General features: G+C 35.6%; 1 protein-coding gene across 5 annotated transcripts in view; it reads left to right on the top strand.

Annotated features, from left to right (window-relative positions):
* Positions 1-19,385, top strand: part of GALNTL6 (polypeptide N-acetylgalactosaminyltransferase like 6) — a 472,288-nt gene that overhangs the window by 209,489 nt on the left and 243,414 nt on the right. For all 5 annotated transcript variants that reach the window (XM_087936415.1, XM_087936414.1, XM_026699693.2 and 2 more), the window contains exon 5: positions 5,961-6,127. In XM_087936415.1, coding sequence (XP_087792541.1) covers positions 5,961-6,127 — 167 coding nt within the window. The remainder of the gene's footprint in view (positions 1-5,960; positions 6,128-19,385) is intronic.

The following is a 19,385-nucleotide window of genomic DNA, read 5'->3' as shown; positions in this document are numbered from 1 at the left end:
GAAGCTGAACTGCCACTTTCTCCTATTGAATTTATTGAACTATTCATGCAAATTTGATTTTTGCCAACTGATAGCCAGATGGCCATGACATTTCTTAAGAGACCCCAGAAATAAGGTGTTATCAGTGCTGACTTAATGGGAGCATCAACATTTTGGTTCTTGTTCTTCCATTAACATTTTTATTTCATGAACCTAACATAGAATAATAGAGTTGGAAAAGACCTTGGATGTCTTTTAATCCAACCCTACCATTCCAGACCAGTGATTGTCAAGTCTCTTCTTAAAAGCCTCCAGTGATGAAGCACCCACAACATCTGAAGGCAACCCATACCTCTGGTTAATTGTTTTTCGTAAGAAGTAATTTTCTTTAGTTTTAGCTTCCATGGCTTGCCAAGGGCACTATCATTCTCAGACAAGACCTGAATTTGTAGGACAACTTCTAACTGAAATAAAACCCACAATTCATGGGTCTATTGTTGTATTGTCTTATGTTTTGGTTTATTTTATTTTATTTGTTCTAATAAAAGGCTGTTTGACATTAGGTGGATCAAAAATATTGTACAAGCTTAGCTTCTGCAGTCCTATGTACAATATTTTGATGAAGGCTATATGTTTAGGCTGATGTCTTACTACAGAATAAATTTGAGGCCAATTACCCACTTCCCTGGCATGACAGATAGGTATCTGCCTGTATTTCTCAACATTAAGGACACTATTGATCCTGACCAATTCTATTTGCAGAAATACTGCCCCAAACTTCCAAGGAACCTCCATCATGCTTCACTGTTGCCTCATTATTTTACTGTTCTCTAGCCCTTCAGCATACAAACTGCCTCCTGCTACCACCAACTATTTCAAAATTTGACTCATCAGTCCAGAGCACCTGATGCCATTTTTCTTGCACCCCAGGTCCTATATTTTTCATGCATAGTTGACACACTTAGTCTTGTTTCCACATCACAGGTATGGATTTTCTTTCATGAAGACCACTTCTGGCCAGACTTCTCCAGATAGTACATAGGTCTGCCTGTCGAGGCCTGTGCTGCTTATTCATTCCCTCATGGTCTTTTATTTTTAGATCTGTTTCAAGTAAGTTGTGTTGTGGGGCAAGAAAATTGGAGGGTATAATCTTGGTGTTGTATACCATGGAAAGGTCACGTCTCTTAAAGAGAATAAAATTGATCTGAGTACTATTTCCGCCACTAATGAAGGTAATGAAATGGTCTGGATGTTCTTGAAAAATATGTTGCAGATCACGAGATCATTTGCTTATGTGAAATCTAGGATTTGAAATCCATCTTCACTGCGGTTTCCATAACCTTTGTTCCCATGGCATTGGTAGCCATCTCGATTGCTTCCCATATAGCCATTCAAGTCACTGCAGAGGAGGAGCAAATCTTCTTCAGGGCAGGCACAGATTTTAGCCTGCAGTTCATTCCAGAACTGATCCCTGGTGTCTTCATCAAGTCCTGTTTGTACAGACACAAACCAACTAAACTATACTATTCAGCTTTAAAGCTGATTTAGGAACCAGTTTTTGACCAGTTCTCTGGCTTTACAGGTGAATTAAGTTTTATATTAGCATTTTAATTTCCAGTTTAATACAGAAATATTATATAATGTTTGTGATCATGTGCTGGCCACGTCCATGCCCAGTGTAGTGAAGGGGGAAAAAGTTCTGATATGTCATGTGATGTCATTGTGATGACATGAGCTTGACACCCCTGGTCTAAAAGCTTTGAGGCAGTGCACTACAATCATTGATGAAATTATGTTCATTTGTCCCACCCTTACTAATGGTACAGATCTGTCAAATGGTTGTGCAAATTATTAGTTATCACTGCTTTATCAAGTTCAGCTGACAAGGCTAGATTGAAAAAGAAATCTTATTTGGCTGTAGCTAACTCCCATATATTGAATACTTTGACAGAATGAGACAATTACTATGTAAAGCTTTGCTTAAAATGTTTTAGGCTGGTATTTTTCTGTGGCATACTGGTCACTGGCTTGATGTCAGGTAGCATTCTAGTTTCTCTGATAAAGAAAAGGTCAGCTCTTTCTCTCTGTGTCTGTCTTTCAAATACCCATTACTAACAATAGTTATAAAAACTGTCAAAAATCGAATGGAAAATGGAAACTTGCATTATCTCTTTGTTTTGACTTTGAAAATTGACGTGGAGTTACTTTAATTGTTTCTGAATTCCTGTACTTGTCATTTATTCTCTATTTCCTAAAGGTTTTGTAGACAACATATTTCCCTTGTGATTTATTAGTTTTTCGGTTAGTTTTTATCCCACTCTTATTATTTTTATAAATAACCCAAGACAAAGAATTTATTTAATACACCTCCCTCCTCCTATTTTCTCCTTATCTTGTGAGGTGAATCGGGCTGAGAAAGAGTGACTGCCCCAAAATCACCCTGCTGCCTTTCATGCCTGAGGCAGGACTAGAAATCAGACTCCTGACTTCTAGTCTGGTGCTTTAACTACTAGATATACTTGGCTCTTTTATGTATTTTTTTCTTTTTTACTATATATGTTTTTTAAAGCAAGACAGGCATTTTTAAATCTGTTGATATGTACAACAGATTTAAATGATAATAAGGTAGTTGGTCTCCCACTAGTAACTCATAACAAGCATAAAATATTATTGCTATAACAATGGAGTCAAACAAACTTCAGTTTCTTTAATTGACCTTTTTAATAAACTTATTGAAATGGTGCCAACCCTATTTTACCATTTAAAAAAGCTCAAGATGTTTTAAACCTATATGTTGTTTTATCATTTTTTTCCAATCATGTATATATTTTTGTCCAATATTTTTTTGCGTTTTGGGCATGTCCACCACATATGGTAATACTAACCATGCGTCTGATTACATTTCCAACACTGAATGGACATGTCCTTAAACATCTTTGCCAACTTTGTGGGTGAAAAATGCCATCTATAAAACATTTTATAAAGATTTTCTTTATATGCAGTTGAAATGTTATCCTTTAGACTTTTTAAGAAAGGGCTGCTGAAATTTTATTATTATGAAAGAGCAGGTAAGAAAAAACATGTTTTTAACTGGAACTATACTTGTAATAATTAAAATTTCTTTTAAGTTGGTATTTTAAATACAAGATAATTTCTTCCATTATAATAATCTAATGCATTATAAGAAAGTGTGGCATAGAGAAAACTATATTCTCAAATATAACTAGCTATTTTGTTATACTTTAGATACAGAGAGATTGGGGAGGGAATGCATCATTTGACATCATTTTAGACGTCAAATGGGTTTTGTGGTTTCCAGTTTTTTTTAACAACTGGTTCTCTGCCCTAATAACCGGCTGGGTAGGTGTAGCTCTGAAGGGGGGGGGGGTCATGTGACTGAGTGGGAAGGAGTAGGCCACACCCACCCAGGTTTTGTGGCTCCTGGTGTTTTCTTTTCTATGGGAAATAGGTCCAAATGGCTTTTTGAGTATTTAGGGTTGCAGACCCCTGTAATTTCTCACCTGCTCCTTTTTGTATGGGCTAAGACAGAAGTCTCCAAACTTGGCAACTTTTGGGCTTCAACTCCCAGAATTCCTCAGCCAGCTATGCTAAGTTGCCAAGTTTGGGGACCCCTGGGCTAAGATAATGCTTATATAATGGTAACTTAATTCTTTCTTTAAAACCATTTCCATACTCCTCTGTACACAAACTTTCCAGAGATAGACATGTCATGTCAAATTTAGTTTTCCCTATGAGATAAATATCTGTTCTCCCATCCTTCCATTCAATGGAGGTTGCATGCTCAGTTTAATGAACATTGCAGAATTAGAAGCATTTATATGAAGGAAGACATGAGTGAAGATAGGTAAAGGAGATTAAATAATTCTGATTTACTTGCTTTTATAAATTGAATTTCTACTTATCCACAGATTAGATGCAAATGGATAAATATAAGATTTACAGTCCTAAATTTCCTGCCTAATTGTAGCTATCTGAAAATGATTAAAATAGCAGATACTATATGGCAATTTATCCCTAGGTTGAGGAAACGTTGAATTGATGTTTTCAATTTATTGAACTGAAAGCTAATTGGAAGATAATAGGAATTATGGTATGTTATTTGAAAGAAAACTAAAGGACTTAATAAAGAGTTTATTCATTTTCTCTTTACTTTCCATCCTCCATATTACTCTTCACAGAATAACAGAGTTGGAAAGGATCTTGTAGAGCTTGTAGTCTAATTTCCTGCTTAAACAGGACACCTGCTATTGTTTCACAACAAATGGTCCAAATAAAAATGTCTTTTTATTATCTTTTATAATGTTAAAGTTTTTAATATTAATATTAATTAGTACATTTTGTTTTTAACTGTTGTATGTCACTCTGAATCACTTGATTGTGAGATGATGAATAAATAAATTAGTCGTTATAACATGTCATTATAACTTAGAAGTCTTCCGATTGTGCTGGGGCAGAAGCAAGAAGGTCGTGAAGCAAGATATTCATTACTCAAAACCTGAAAATATTCAAAAAATAGTGTTTTGGATTTTAATCAGCCATTTCAAGTTAGTCCTAATCTGAACATTATTACCATTTTACTTCCTATTTGCAATGAAGTAAAAAACAGAAAATCCCATCCTGAAAATAGGATAGCCAAGCTTCTAGCAACAGGCACATCTTCAAAAGAGCCTCTTCTAATGATGTAGGGAACTAGCTGATTTTAATCAAATGAGAAACCTTACAAAACCATAGTATTCCACATATAAAAATAAATTAAATTGTAAATAAAGCAGATAGCTCCTACTAAACCAAATGGTGTATATTATTGTCTGACAACCACTTATATAATTCTCATTTCAGTTAAACCACTTTTATGTGATGCAGGTTATCCATTTCATACCTACAAGAAATAGATGTGCTGAAACCTCATTCCTATTTTACTGAATATTTCTTACCAGATTAACAGAGTTGGAAGTGACCTGGTAGGTCATCTAGTCCAACCCCCCATCCAAACAGGAGACCCTACACCATTTCTGACAAATGGGAGTCAGAAATGGTGTAGCTTCTTGAAAGCTTCCAGTGATGAAGGTGCCACAACTTCTGAAGACAAGCTGTTCTGTTGGTTGATTGTTCTCACTGTCAGAAAATTTCTCTTTATTTCTAGGTTGAATCTCTCCCTGATCAGTTTCCATCTATTATTCCTTGTCTGGCCTTCGGGTGTCTTAGAAAATAGCTTGACCCCCTCCTCTCTGTGGCAGCCCTTCAAATATTGGAACACTGCTACCATGTCTCTCCTGGTCCTTCTCTTCACTTTTTTTCTAGAGTCTCAACATATTTTTTATAGTGTGGTGACCAAAACTGGATGCAGTATCACTAAGGCTTTATAGAGTGGTATTAGTACCTCACTTGATCTTGATTGTATCCCTCTATTAACACATCTTAGGATTGCATTGCATGCCTTCCAAAGATGTTGGGGCAACAATTTCTTATCAGATTTCTCAGTTCTAGTGTGTGTGTGCGTGTGCGTGTGTGTGTGTTGTGTGTGTGTGTGCATGTGCTTGAGTTATTTGTAAAATAATGAAGGCAGGATACAAATAAAATAATATTAGAGTTTTCAGAAAACTGAAGAATAATTCGCATCTGCAAAAGAATTGAGAATGTATTTTTCTTCATTAACTTATTATGTGAAGTCTACAATACTGTATAAAACAGCCTTGGAGAATTCTGAAATAAAAGTTTGAGTGGTAGTTATTGTTTATATTACATATTTATATTTTATATTATATGTTATCTGAAATGAAATAGTTCACCAAAATATTGATAATGTAGTAGAGGATTTCCACTACAAAAATCATTATCTGCTTGTATATCTGTGTGTATACACATACACAGACACATATTGGGAAAAAGTAATAAATAAGAAAATGCCGTTCTCCTTTTTTATATTCTTATAAGGTACCTCTTTTTTTTTTCATCCTCAGCTGTAAGGACAAGGTATACTTGGAAAAGCTCCCAAACACTAGTATAATAATCCCATTTCATAATGAAGGTTGGACTTCACTTTTGAGGACTATACACAGCATTATCAACAGGACACCAAATAGCCTGATAGCAGAAATCATTCTTGTGGATGACTTCAGTGATCGAGGTAAGGTAAAAGGCAAACAAGATTCACTTCACACTTACTGATTATAACTTTCTTATAAATTATAACTTTCCTTTGGGGAAGGTCTTTTTTTAATGTAGGAACTTTTTGTTCAAATTTGTATTATTAGAAAAAATATTCTGCTTAGTTCTTTTTTTTCTAGAGCATGACACAATATGTAGTAATGACAAAAGAGGGCTTAAAACTTCTGTGTGTCCTTAGATAGAATAGTTAAAATAGTTGAATGTAGTTTTCTAGATAAGTGTGAATATCTGCATTGCATGCTTATATGCACTAGTAATAGTAGTGATCATTTTAACCTTTTAATATTGACCTTTAAATAAAACTGTTTTATTAGATTTACAACTTTGATGTTTTATTGCATGACACAGATTAATAGTTGTGCCCTAATAATGGGATTGTGCATTAGAATGACAATGTTATAAATTCATTTTTTTAGGACTAGAAAGAAAAATTGTTTAAAAACATGAATGACTTCAAGTTCTTTGAGATAACTCCAGAGTCAGATGCATTTCCATCTATTGTTTCTTGGAACTAAATTTTGTACTTAACAATACAATTTTATGTATGTTCGTTGTACTCATTATTCTACTCCTATTAGTGAACTAAAGTAATGCAATATTTAAAGCATTCAATTAGGTCTGTAAGAGATTGAGATTCAAATCTGTGTTTATACATTGTTTTCACAAGACTAGTCATTATGTACAAAATTTCTTACGCTATGATAATGATTCATATATAACCATTTATATGGTTATCTACTTCTTAGAAGAAAAGCAACATATATATTGCAAATACATAAATAAGAGCACTTGAAATTAAAGTATAAGGTTATAGTGAAACACAGTTAATTTCCATTTAAATATATCCCGTTTGTAACTAGAGTTTGGAATATGATACTAAATATTATGTTGATGTTCCAGAGTAAGGCTGGTGAAATGCATTGATACTAATTGCATTCTAGTGTACCTTTTTTTGAAGTGGATTGACATAAAAAGCTTCTGAATCAGATTGAACTCTGTGTGACTCGATGGATATGTCCATTGGGTTTACTTAGCCTCAATGTAGAAATGCTTTCTCATTCCCAAGCTATTCTAGGCTGTTGGTTTGAACTCCAAGCTTGGCAATTTGTTTGCAACCAAATTGTCAAACTTGAAGCTCAAACCAACAGCCTAACTACCAACCCGAGCTACTAATATTCAAACACATTTCAATAAGCTATTTTTTTAACCTCCCAATCTAACTTATAATACTAAGTGGGTTCAATCTTTCTTAGCTTTTTGAGATCAGCGAATTGGGCAATTTGTAGATTTAGAGTATCTCTATTTAATATGAAGCCTATTTATGTTATGTGAAATTCCTTTGAAATCCCCTTTGCATACAAACATTTCCTCTTATGTATTAAAAAGAGAAGTGATTTGGTAAAAGCCTTTCCTGGAAGTAGGCTATCATTTTAAAATATTTCTCTTTTTTATATAACTTTTGCTTTTAAACTTTTAACTTAATTGTTAATTTTAATACTTTTAATGTTTATTTATTTATTTATTTTTAAATGCTGTAATATGCTTACCTTCACCTTGGATATTGAGATGGATAGCATATAAAATTTAAAAATAAATAAAACCTGCCATATCAGCTCTAATATTATTTGCATTCTCCAATTCTCCTGAATGATTTTTGAAACTTGCAGTTTCTAACAATAGTTAGAAATCCTAGGATTAGAAATCATAGGATTTCTAACTATTGTCTTGGGAACTCTGCAACCAACCTTCTTTAAAAAAATAGATTTCACATGTCTATCCTTAGTTTGAATCAATATAATTTCATTTATTTCTTAAAATTTGCAGACGTGAAAATTCATTTTCATATCACTTTTCATAACTGTTGGTTCAAGGCAATTTTTGTTTGTGATTTGATGGAAAATCAATTTTTTTATTTTCTATTACAAATATGTTGGATTAATTATTAAGGTTAATTTTACAAGCTTTGGGTGTGGTTTTATTGGCCATAGCAACTAAATGTTTATCAGATGCAAGTATTGTCTTCATTGCTATTTCCAATCCTTGGATGAAATGTTTATCTTACTCCAGATGACTTGTCGCTATTTTTTTCAATGATAATGCTACAGATGGTGGAAATAGTTGTGTTTTTGTTGTTCTTGGATGATAAATTTTATCTTTTGCACAGTTAAGATAAAGAATTAAGATATGCCTCAAAAATAGTTTTGAATTTGTAGATTTGAAGCTACGTTGGTATGTGATATATAAAAGGAGTGGGTAAATATATGAGCTGGTTATGACCACAATAATTATGTGATTTGAGGTAGATATATAGTAGCAACATTTTAGAGAAAGGGGGGGGGAAATGAGAAATGTGAAAATATCTGTGTATTTCTTCAAGCCTAAGAAAAGACCTTTAGGCTTCTTCGCTAATTAACAGTAGGCCTCTGTTGAACATTCTGTGTATGAATACTGGAGAGAATTTCAGCAGAAGCCTACTAGTAACTAGTGCAGTTCACACAGCAAAGGTGTGATGTGGCCATACATTTCATGCTCATAACCACCGGTGACACTGCAATCTGCTGCCTGCTTCATTTCCCAGTGGACTTTTAAGAGCAAGTCCATGTGGACCAAATTGCAGTAATCCACATACTAGATTATCAAAGCATGATAATAATCATAAGGCTCTCTTAATACAAAATTGGTACACTAGGGGAATGTATGAAGCCATTGTATGAGCCTCATCTGCCACATGTTCCTCAAAAAAATAGCTGAGAGTCCAAATTGCACAACAGTCCTTAAGAGGAAAATGCAACTCCTCATAAAGGGCTAAAGCTGAAACATCTCCAAACTTGGATGGATAAAATGCATGCAGCCACTCAGTCTTGCCAAGGGGTGAAATAAGCTTTTTATTCCGTATCCAAACTTGCAAATTCTGACACTGTGGCATATGCTTCATAATATCAATTCACCAATCCAGCAATTATATGGTGACATGTATTACTATCATATGATAAAGCTAGAAATAGAAACTAAACTAGAAATAAAAATTAAAATAAGCAAGAAAATTGTTAGAGAAAACCTGTCTGATCTTGATGATTATAAATCACCTGGACCTTATGGATTATATCCTATAGTTCTGGAACTGGAAGATGTTATCTCAAAACCATTCTATAATATCAATTACCTGAGGATTGGAAAAGAGCTGATATGATTCCCATCTTCAAAAAAGGGAGAGAGAAAAAATAGACCCAGGAAACTACAGTCAAATCAGCCTAACATCAATACCTGGGAAGATACTGGAAATGAATAATAAAACAGATCTGAGAATATCTAGAAACAAATAAAGTTATAACTAAAAGCCAGCTCAGGTTTGTTAAAAACAGGTCTTGGCAAACCAATTTTATTTCATTCAAACACAAGCCTGATGTAGTCCTCAATAAAATTGAGTTTGACACCCCTGGGCTAGATTGTCTTTCATATCCTGTTTCCTACTTTTACGTTCTGCATCAAGATACATCTTTGCCAACATTTTTGTTTTGCATTTTAGAGCAGTAAAACATCTATTTGACATAAGACAGACCTTTGGACCTAATTGGTTTGGCTTGCTTTTAGGAGGATTAAACTGTTTTATGGTGGTCACAAGATTAGGTAGAAACACAGCTTTTGATAATATGCTAATTATGACCTTTGCAAATCAGTCCTTTGTTCTTTCCTTAATGGCTGCATTAGCAGTGCCAATCTTGTCAACAGCTAACACTTAATGCCTAGTGAATAATGTTGAAATCCTCATTTGTCAAGCAGTTGTATCTTTCACTCTTTCTAACTGTCTGCAGTAAAAAAAAAATCACCCCTCCTTACATGTTGTTAATTGGATGAAAATAAATTGCTACTCTTGACATACAGTGCTGAATTCTTTATAGTATCAAACTTACTTTAAAAATTCAGTCTGAGTACCCACTGTTATCATTACAGGCATTTTTATTCAGAATAAATATTACTTTCTTATGAAATTCTGTAAGGTATTTATTGGAGCATGTAAGAAGGAAGAAAAAAATGGTTAGCTTGTTCAACGTCCATTTAAATGTGCGCTACATTAATTGAATTTTATTCCTAAGTATTACTATGTCCTATACGGTGTTATTTTCTGTATAATGCCATCTAGGAATACAGTGAAGCCATTATCTCCTTGTGATAGTAACAAGCTACAAACGTTAATCAATTACATATTTATATGTTATTAAGAGAATATTAAATTACAATTAATACTGTATTCAAATATGAAGCCAAAATTATATCCTTCCCAACATCTTATGGAGATATGCTTAGAATCCACAAAATATAACAGACAAATCATGTCCATTCTATTTTATAAACTTAAAAGTAACTTGGGATGAGATAGGAATAATAACATCTGTGAGAGACAGTTGCTAGCCAGTTGGCTGTCTATTGTGAATAAGAACACTGGACACTGAAATATTCTGTTCAGGTCCCACTTTTCCTTTGTTACATTTGACAGTGAGAAGCCCAGTAATACACTTGCAGCATTTGTAACAGCAATTTGGAGATCAAGTTGCAGTCTCTTTTTTTAAATATACAGAGGGCTCAAACTATGGAGAGACTGAAGCCTTTACTTCAGTTCAGTCTCTCCCCATCCTCTGTACTTTTAGGTCTATGAGAATAAAGGCACTAAAAACTTCCTGCCTAAATGTTGGCAAGTTAAAAAGAGACAGGAAGTGTACAGAGCATATAGTATTCCATTTGTTCAGGCCAGGGGTGGGATTCAAATTTCTGAACAACCGGTTCTGTGGGCATGGCCTAATTTGTGGTGTGGCTTGGTGGTCATGTGACTGGCTGGGCATGGCTTGTATGTAAATATTGTACATATATATGTAAAGATTGGGTTTTTTATTTTAAAAAAGAGCAACTTTTACCCCAAATTAGGCAAAGCAGGCAGGCAGATTGAGCTGCTTGCAGAATCACAGCTTCACTCCCAGATCTACCTTTCTGCAATCTGCTGCCTGAGTCTACACTGAAAAATAGAAGCTTTAATCCTAAGGAAGATTCAGCTCTGCTCTCAGGCCACTTCTCCCTCCCCCACAATCCCCTGTTTGTTCTGAATGGGACTGTTTATGTCCTACATTTATGTCCTACATTTGTATATTAAACAGTCCCATTCAAGTCAAAAATTAATTTCCCCCAGAACTGAAAACCCAGTAGGCCAGGGATGGGGAACCTTTCATGGCTCACTCATTCTGGGAGTTGAAGTCCATAAATGATAAAAGAGCCAAGTTTCCCTACCCCTGGTTCAGGCAAATACCTCAATCAAGGTCTGTCACCTGTGATAAAGGGAATTAATAGTGGCCCATGGCTGATAGTCATTTGTAAACATGTTCTTCGTAATTAATAAAGTTATAAAGAATAATATAGAGCCATATTATCCCCTTATGAGATCATACCTGCAATATTAATTAGCAAGGGGAGCCATACATAATGGAAGTTTTCAATGGAAGTTTATTAGCATTTAGCTAGATTTCTGGAGTTGTCTTCTATTGATCTTCAGTTTTACTGAACTGTGAAATAGGAACACTACATCACATACAATCTGTATCTGGGTAGACTTCAGTTGTTTGTCTTACCATTTATATTATGGGTATTTTTATTATGGGTATTACTGTCCTTCTGGACTTTGCCTTCTGGCTTGTTTCATTTTAATTCAGAACTACAAATCTGGGAAGGTGAATGATGCCTCATCCCCAGTCTCTTGCAGATTTCATATACTAACAAAAGATTGTCCCAGTTCTGTCAAGGATAGTTTCATGAGAACAATTCTTTTCAATATGGAAAGATTATTCATCTATTCAACAGATAACTGGAAGCCATCCTATCAATTTTTCTAATTGTAAGCTGCTCAGAGTTGCTTCAGTTATGAGATGGTTGGCATATACATTTAATAAATAAATAAAAATTACTTGAAAGGCGATATAATAATTAATTTATTAGATCATCTTTTATGCTAAATTTACCACCAAAACCAGGTTGTTCCATTTAAATAGTATATGCAAGATTTCAATAAAAATGTCAAAGTATTTATAATTGAATAACAAAGTTGGAAGGGACCTTGTATGTCATCTAGTCCAACCCCCTGCCCAAGCAGGATACTCTATGACTAATACTTTTCCACAGATTAATATTCCTATTCTGTAGGAATCATCCAACATGGCCTTATGCCACTATAACTGTACCAAGAGCACATTAAGATTACATAACAGAAACAAATCTGATATGATTTGATTAAGCATAAAAAAGAATGTGCATTTAACCTAGCTGAATATAAGCTAACGTGATTGAGCCCATTTAAATGTAATTATTTGTAGTGTTCTTTAACTGAGGCAAAAAAAGGTCCTCGCTAAATTACCTCTCAAAACAATATTGAACTGATAAAGCTTATTTCATTAATGAGTACAATCTGACTAAAATGGTAGGCAAAAAGGTTTGGGTGATTGATGACTGAATGAAAAAGATGAGTAACTCAGTTGTCAAATAGCGGGATGTTACTTAAACCCAAGTTATTGATTCCTTGGTGCCTGCAGATACTGAGTAAAAAGATATTGAACTTTCCAGGAATTAGAAGTTTGATGTGAAATGAAGAATGATGAGAAATCAATACAGTGCTATACATTGAATTTATAACATGGGTTTCTAGTTAAACTAGCAGGTTAAGGAATTTTTAAAAAGGGACATAAGAATGGAAAGGCTTTTCAACCACCATGTTTAAAAGTATAGAGAAAAATGGATCTAGAATTTTTCTAAAACAATTGAATCTCACTAAAATAGGAGGGAAATTTGTGTGTGTTGGGAGGGGAATATTAGAAAGACAAGCAAGCACTGATTTATTTTCACTTCCATGTTGCTAGGTTAAACTCATTTGGACCTTGCGATTTTTGGGGAATCCAGTTAGATGTCCTGTAACTAAAGCATAAAGACTTTTCTGCTCAAATATTAGCCTGTAGGTCTGCTCATTTGCTAAGAGTAGAAGCATCCCATGCTTAATTACTACAATTGGGACCAGTCATTGATTGTTGTTAAATAAGTGTTGTTAAATAACATATATTTTAAAATATATATATTTACTTATTTATTTAATTATATTAAATATGAATAAAAATAGAAATAGAAAATTAAGAGGAGGAAAAGGAGCAGGGAAAAGAAAGTGTGAGGTACTATATATCTATATATATAGCTTTGTTCGGGTATTTTCCCACAGCATTATAGTTGTGCTTTTAAAGTTGTAGCAACGTTTCGGCAGAATCTCATCTGCCATCATCAGGCTTCTGTATTGTGTTTGTCTGTGAGTCAGACTTTTACAGTTGTTTCAGTTTTAAATTTGGGGCTAGCCTACTGCTGTGCCAGAATTGTTTTTTCTTCATCCTGATTGGTTGGGAGTCTTGGTCTGTGTTTATTGGTCTTGGAGTTTGCTGTGTTCTGCTTGATTGGTGTTTCTAATATCTTCTGTCTGTTTTGTGGCTTTTTTTGTGTGTCTTGGATTGGCTGGCAACATTGTGTTCCTCTCCCTCCTTTGCCAGGAGTGGCTGCCTGGAATTGGGGTAGGGAAGGAGGGCCAGGCTGGAACCCTTCCCCCATCTGCACCTTCCAAAGAGACAGAAGAGCATCTCTCTCTCTCTCTCTCTCTCTCTCTCTCTCTCTCTGTGTGTGTGTGTGAGAGAGAGAGAGAGCTAAGGGGCTTTGGGGCAACTGCTGCTGGGAGAAGCAGAGGCAGAAAGGGGGCTTTGCTCCCCTTGGCTGCCCCTCCTGGGGCTTCTCAGCTGGCAGAAGGACTGCAGCCCTCAGTGATTAATTGGGGGAGGGGAGGGGGCTCCTTTCAGATCCCTGGGGGAGGATTGAGAGAGCCCAATCTGCAGCTGAGGAAAAGCTGTGGGGGATCTTCCAGCCTCACCTGGAGGCAGGCAAGGAAAGGTGTCAGCTTCTCCCTCCTTTTTTGCCTGCCTCCAGGTGAGGCTGGAAGAGCCTCCGCATCACCCTCCTGGAGCTTTTCCTCAGCCGCAGATCTGAGCTTTCTCAATCGTCCACCTGGGATCTGAAAGGAGCTCCCATTTTCTCCCCCTCCCCTCCCACCAAGAGGAGAGTTGCTTTTTGAAGCCCTCCATCCGCCGCTTCTGCTGCTCCTTGCCTCTCCTGCCCTGGGTGGGGAGCCGCAAGCCATTTCCTCCCCGCCCGACGGCTGCTCCCTCGTTGCTTCCAATCATCGCTTCCACGCCACCTGCCGCTCACAGAACCCACGTGGGGATGAGAGAGGCTCCCCCTCCAGCCAAGCTGTTGAGTGCTCAAGAGAGACTGGAGAAGCAGCCAGAGTCACTCTCATCTCTCGAGACCCTGGCCGAAGTTTCTCACACCGCTTCAGCAAGAGAGACAACTGTTTGCATGGGGTGATTTGACTCTGGCTGCTTCTCTCTGCACTACAGATGCAGCAGGACATTCTAGCCAACATTTGCATACTTTAAGAATATACACACATACACACACACAAAATTTGTCTTTTTTCTTGATCATTTTCTTTCAATTGTACTTAAAACATCATAATAAAAGTTATTATTAGGTTTTTCCAAAATTGCAATGAACTCTGTATTTTCCAGCTACTTGTGAAGTTGCCTTAGTAGTTTGGTGACTTTCTCCACATATTTGCCTCTCTAAAGTAATTTGAGAGGATTTTTTATCATCCTTGAAACAGAGCTGGGCAACAAATTGGTGGATTTTATTTAGAGACCTTTCAAATATATCTCTAATACTTTGCTCCTCCCTCTTGGTTGCCTTTTTAATCAGGATCAGAAAATGTTAGTCACCCACAGCAAAGAAGATCAAGCAACAAGTTTCTACAATAATAAACTAAAATCACATTCAGTCTTTATGTTTCTCTGTCAGCTTTTTTTTTTTTTGCTTTGCACTTCCTTATTTTGATTTACCTTGGCTGCTTTCTTCCTTGTTATTTAGCACAAAAGAAATCCCTAAAATGGCTCAAAAAAGGCATAGCAAGCTGTGACTAAAGAAAGTGTCTTTTGATATAACTTAGAAAAGATTAATAGTCCTTGAAGGTGATTAAGAAGTGAAAGGCACAACTTGCTGTCTGTTTGAAAGGTAAATTTCAAAAAGGCTTCTTCAACCACTTCAACAGATTGCATCCCCTCCAGCTCCTCAGTTTTTGGAATGCAGATAGCTTCGAAGTCTAACACCAGAAGCTGCTTGCAGGCTTTCAGCTGTATCAGAGGGTCTGAACCAAGAGGGTCATAAAAACTGAAGGAATGCCAGTCCCTTAAGTTGAAAGTTGGAGACCTACAGCCCAGGGAAAAAACTTTCAGAGATCCCTCCCTGAGCATGTATTCGGTCAGCCATCTTCACAAAAGTCTTGTTCAATAACATATCAATGATCACTCAAGGAACGTAATCCCAGCACTCCCAATTGCAGCCATTAAGTGATCTAACAGGTTGTTAAGTAGATGCACAGAGCTAAAATCTTTTTTTCTGGCCACTGTATGCCTGAACAGGGAGGCACAGGCTTTTAAAATCTGCGCACAGGAAAGAGAGTCAGAGGCCTTTTAACGTGCTAAAATTCTTGTCACCCTGCCCCTCTATGTTTTCTTTCCCTGCGTGGAGTTCTTTTGGCAGGCAGCTGTAGCTGGCAACAATCCCTGCCAACTTCCCTATTGATTTTCTGGCAAAGAAGATTGCAAGTGGCAATCACGTGATCACATGCCATGAGGCAAACAGTCATGATTGCAAATTGGGTGCCAGATCACAATCATGTGACTTTGGAGTGGACTACAACGGTTTTCCAAGGGCATTGTCGATGCAATGGTTTTCCAAGGGCATTGTTGATTGCTAAGTGACCGGTTATTAAATATCACCTATTGAAAAGTGGGATTTTATGTTTGATTTATGTTAGTCATAGATTAAAAAAACATGTATATTTTTTCTATCTCAGATCAGTATCTGGTAAACTTTACATGGTGTGTTTATGTGTGTGTAGATACCAAACTTTTCATTGATTTCTCTATTGAAATATGTTTATTCTATGGCTATTAAAAACATTTTTTTAAAATGTATTCTAATTGTATATTTTCTCTGTCTCCCTTCCTCCTTCCTTTGTTCTCTCCCTCTCTCTCTCTCTCTCTCTCTCTCTCTCACACACACACACACACACACACACACACACACCAGGTCATGCTAATAAGACATATATTTGATAAGATTGAGCACTTCTAATAAAGTTTTTCTATAGCTGTTCCATTTTTTTAAAGGAAGAAGACTAGATTGAAATAACTCAATCCTATTACATTCTGACAATTTAAATTGCAGCTATTTTTTTAAAATTCAGGAAATATTTAAGGAACTAAAGAATAACAGTTTCATTTTTCCAAAGAATTTCTGCCCTGACCTGTCTAGGGGAAAAGGTAGAGTTCCATAATAGGTGAGAAACTGATGTACCAACCAAACGGATAAATCATTTCAAAAAGACTTGTGGCCAAATATAATGTGGCCGTTATATTTCACCACTTACACAAATATTCTATTAGGTGACCAAAAGACTCTTGTGATGCTTTGCACATCAGAAGTTCTATGCCAGACACTTTTACAGTGATCTTTATTCTGGAACTTTTTCATGAAATTTTAGTTTTCAAAATAGCAAGAGACAAAATAGTATAGAAATGTAGTCATTTCAGGCTGCCTTATATCAGTCTGATTTATGAGATGTCACCCCACTCCTTAAAGTCTGACTTATGTTAACTGGCTGCTAGTTATGTTTTTTCTAATTGTGAATTTGAAGTTGTGAATGGCAAAATAACAAATACTTTCTAAAAGAGGAATAAATGTAATTAATGAGGCTAATACTAATGCCTAGTCATAAACACTAATGGATTTTTGGAATACAATCTAAATCTATTTTCATGATAAAAGAGAATTTTACAGAAGATCATGAACAGATAATGTTTTAGCAACTATTAAAAAAACTTTTAAAATACATACCTTTTATTTATGCATCCTCTGTGTATTATCAGGGAGTGCTGTGAAATAGGTGGCTTTATGGATTGAATGAAGAAATAAGCTGTTCCTGTATGTAAAACAGAAGGACTTCCTGAACTTCACATACATAAGTAAACACAAAAATAATTTTACATAAGGGGCATAGCTGCTTGTAAGTCCTAATCCTTCATCAGGCATGAAAGCCAAGTGGGTAACATTTTTAAAAACATTTATTATATGAACATAAAAACTTTTATAGGAAAATTTCAATTATGCCAAATTATTAGTTCTTAACTAGCTACATCAACTAATATTCAAAGTATATAATAACTATTTCATCACTGCTTTTGCAGCATTATAATAAAAGCAGTGGTAGGATTCAAATTTTTTTACTACAGGTTCTGCGGGCATGGTTTGGTGGGCTTGTCTTGGTGGGTGTAGCAGGGGAAGGATACTGCAAAATCCCATTTCCTCCCCACCCCACTAACCTGCTTTCCAGCTCCTGCTAGAATATTTTTCTGCCTCTAATATATTAAGTAATGTACAAAATCTATTAGGAATAGTATACTTTGTCCTAGTAACAAAGCAATTATGAAAAAAATCTATGAAGAAATGATGTGTATCAAATGAAGATCTAACTAATTTTATACATTCCTCATAGAGGGTGAGAGAACTGCTTTGGAGGGGGAAAATCAATCTCATTAAGTTTAAATGGCACTGCCTAGTAGAAGATGCTCTAAAAATAAGGAACATCAAGAACTCACTTTGATTTACTGTTTGTTCTTTATTATAGTGCTCATACTTTTGTTTGCTATGACTATGAGTGTGAAAGATCAACTACAGATCGCTTTGGGAATGTGGCAGTGCTGTCTTCAGTTCAATAATATCTTATTGCTTATGAGACTGTTATTCACTTAGATCATTGGCTTCGATTACACTGCTCTAAGAATACAGCAATAAAAAAACAGGAAGAATGTTGTCTGAAGAAATGCATATTTAAAATACATTCTTGGCAAACATACAAAACAATAAGGGAAAAAATATCTTCAAGTTGAAACAAATTTAAAAAAACAGCTTTGATTAATTTTCTGTTTCCCTGGATTATCTTTTTTTCCTTTTTCTGCACTGCTAAATATATTGAAAAACTCAAATATTGTTCCAAATCTTATGAAGTATTTTTGCATGGTATTTATGTCTATGCATGTATGTGCCCACATGTAAAATAGGCTTCCAATTTTGTTTTTTTTAAATTCAAAGTCTGGAATAGCAAAAAGAAAACACTAAAGAGTATGAATTTCTTTTTTTTTTTTTTTTTAATAAACTTTATTAGTTTTACTTTTTAAAAGTCAACGACAACACAGCTACAAAGTATATACAACAAAAAGACAGAACAAGTCTTGGCATGGGCCAAGAGGAAAGAGAGGAAAGCTTGAGAGAGGAAAGAGGGAAAGGGAAGGGAAGGGTGGGGGGGAAAGTGGGGATAACAGAAGTAGAGAAAACATTTATAATAAAACCATATTTTTGTGACTGTCTGTAAGGTCTTTTCTTCTTCCAGACTATCATCGGCAGTGCTTTTCTTTATCTCTGCCTCGGAGGCCTCGGCCTTAATTTTCTTAGAGGTGATCTATCTTTGATTAAGCCAAATGTACAAAGGATTCCAATTGCTATAATAGGTTGAAGATTCTTTATTTTTAATGCTTGTGTTAGTTTGTCCATTTGGCGCATTGTAAGATTTTCTGAATAACCATAAGATCAGTGGGGATAGAGGGTAGTTTCCAGCACTGGGCAAATGCCAGTCTGGCCGCGGTTAAGATGTGGATTGTAATATACTTTGACTTTTTGGATATTTGTTTATCAAAAATTCCTAGAAGGAAGGACTCTGGTTTGTACTCAATTTGTTCCATGGTTATTTCCTCTAGCCAGTGCCTAATTTTTTGCCAATACTTCTGGGTTTCCTTGCATGACCACCACATGTGAAAGAAGGTACCTTCTATGTGTTGACATTTCCAACACTTGGGGCTCGTGTTGGGGTGCATCTTCGCCAATCTCGAAGGGGGCAGGTGCCATCTATAAAACATTTTATATAAGTTTTCTTTATAAGCTGCTGATTTTGTGATCTTAATGTTCCTGTTCCAGATCTTTTCCCATTCTGCTAGGGTAATGCTCCGACCCACATTTCTGCTCCACGCAATCATATTTCCCTT

The sequence above is a fragment of the Pseudonaja textilis genome, chromosome 6 (genome assembly GCF_049901715.1).
Source record: "Pseudonaja textilis isolate UNSWEBS1 chromosome 6, rPseTex1.2, whole genome shotgun sequence".
Classification (NCBI taxonomy): Eukaryota; Metazoa; Chordata; class Lepidosauria; order Squamata; family Elapidae; genus Pseudonaja; species Pseudonaja textilis.
Note: the sequence above shows the minus strand (reverse complement) of the source record. Positions and strands in the feature narration are given on the sequence as shown.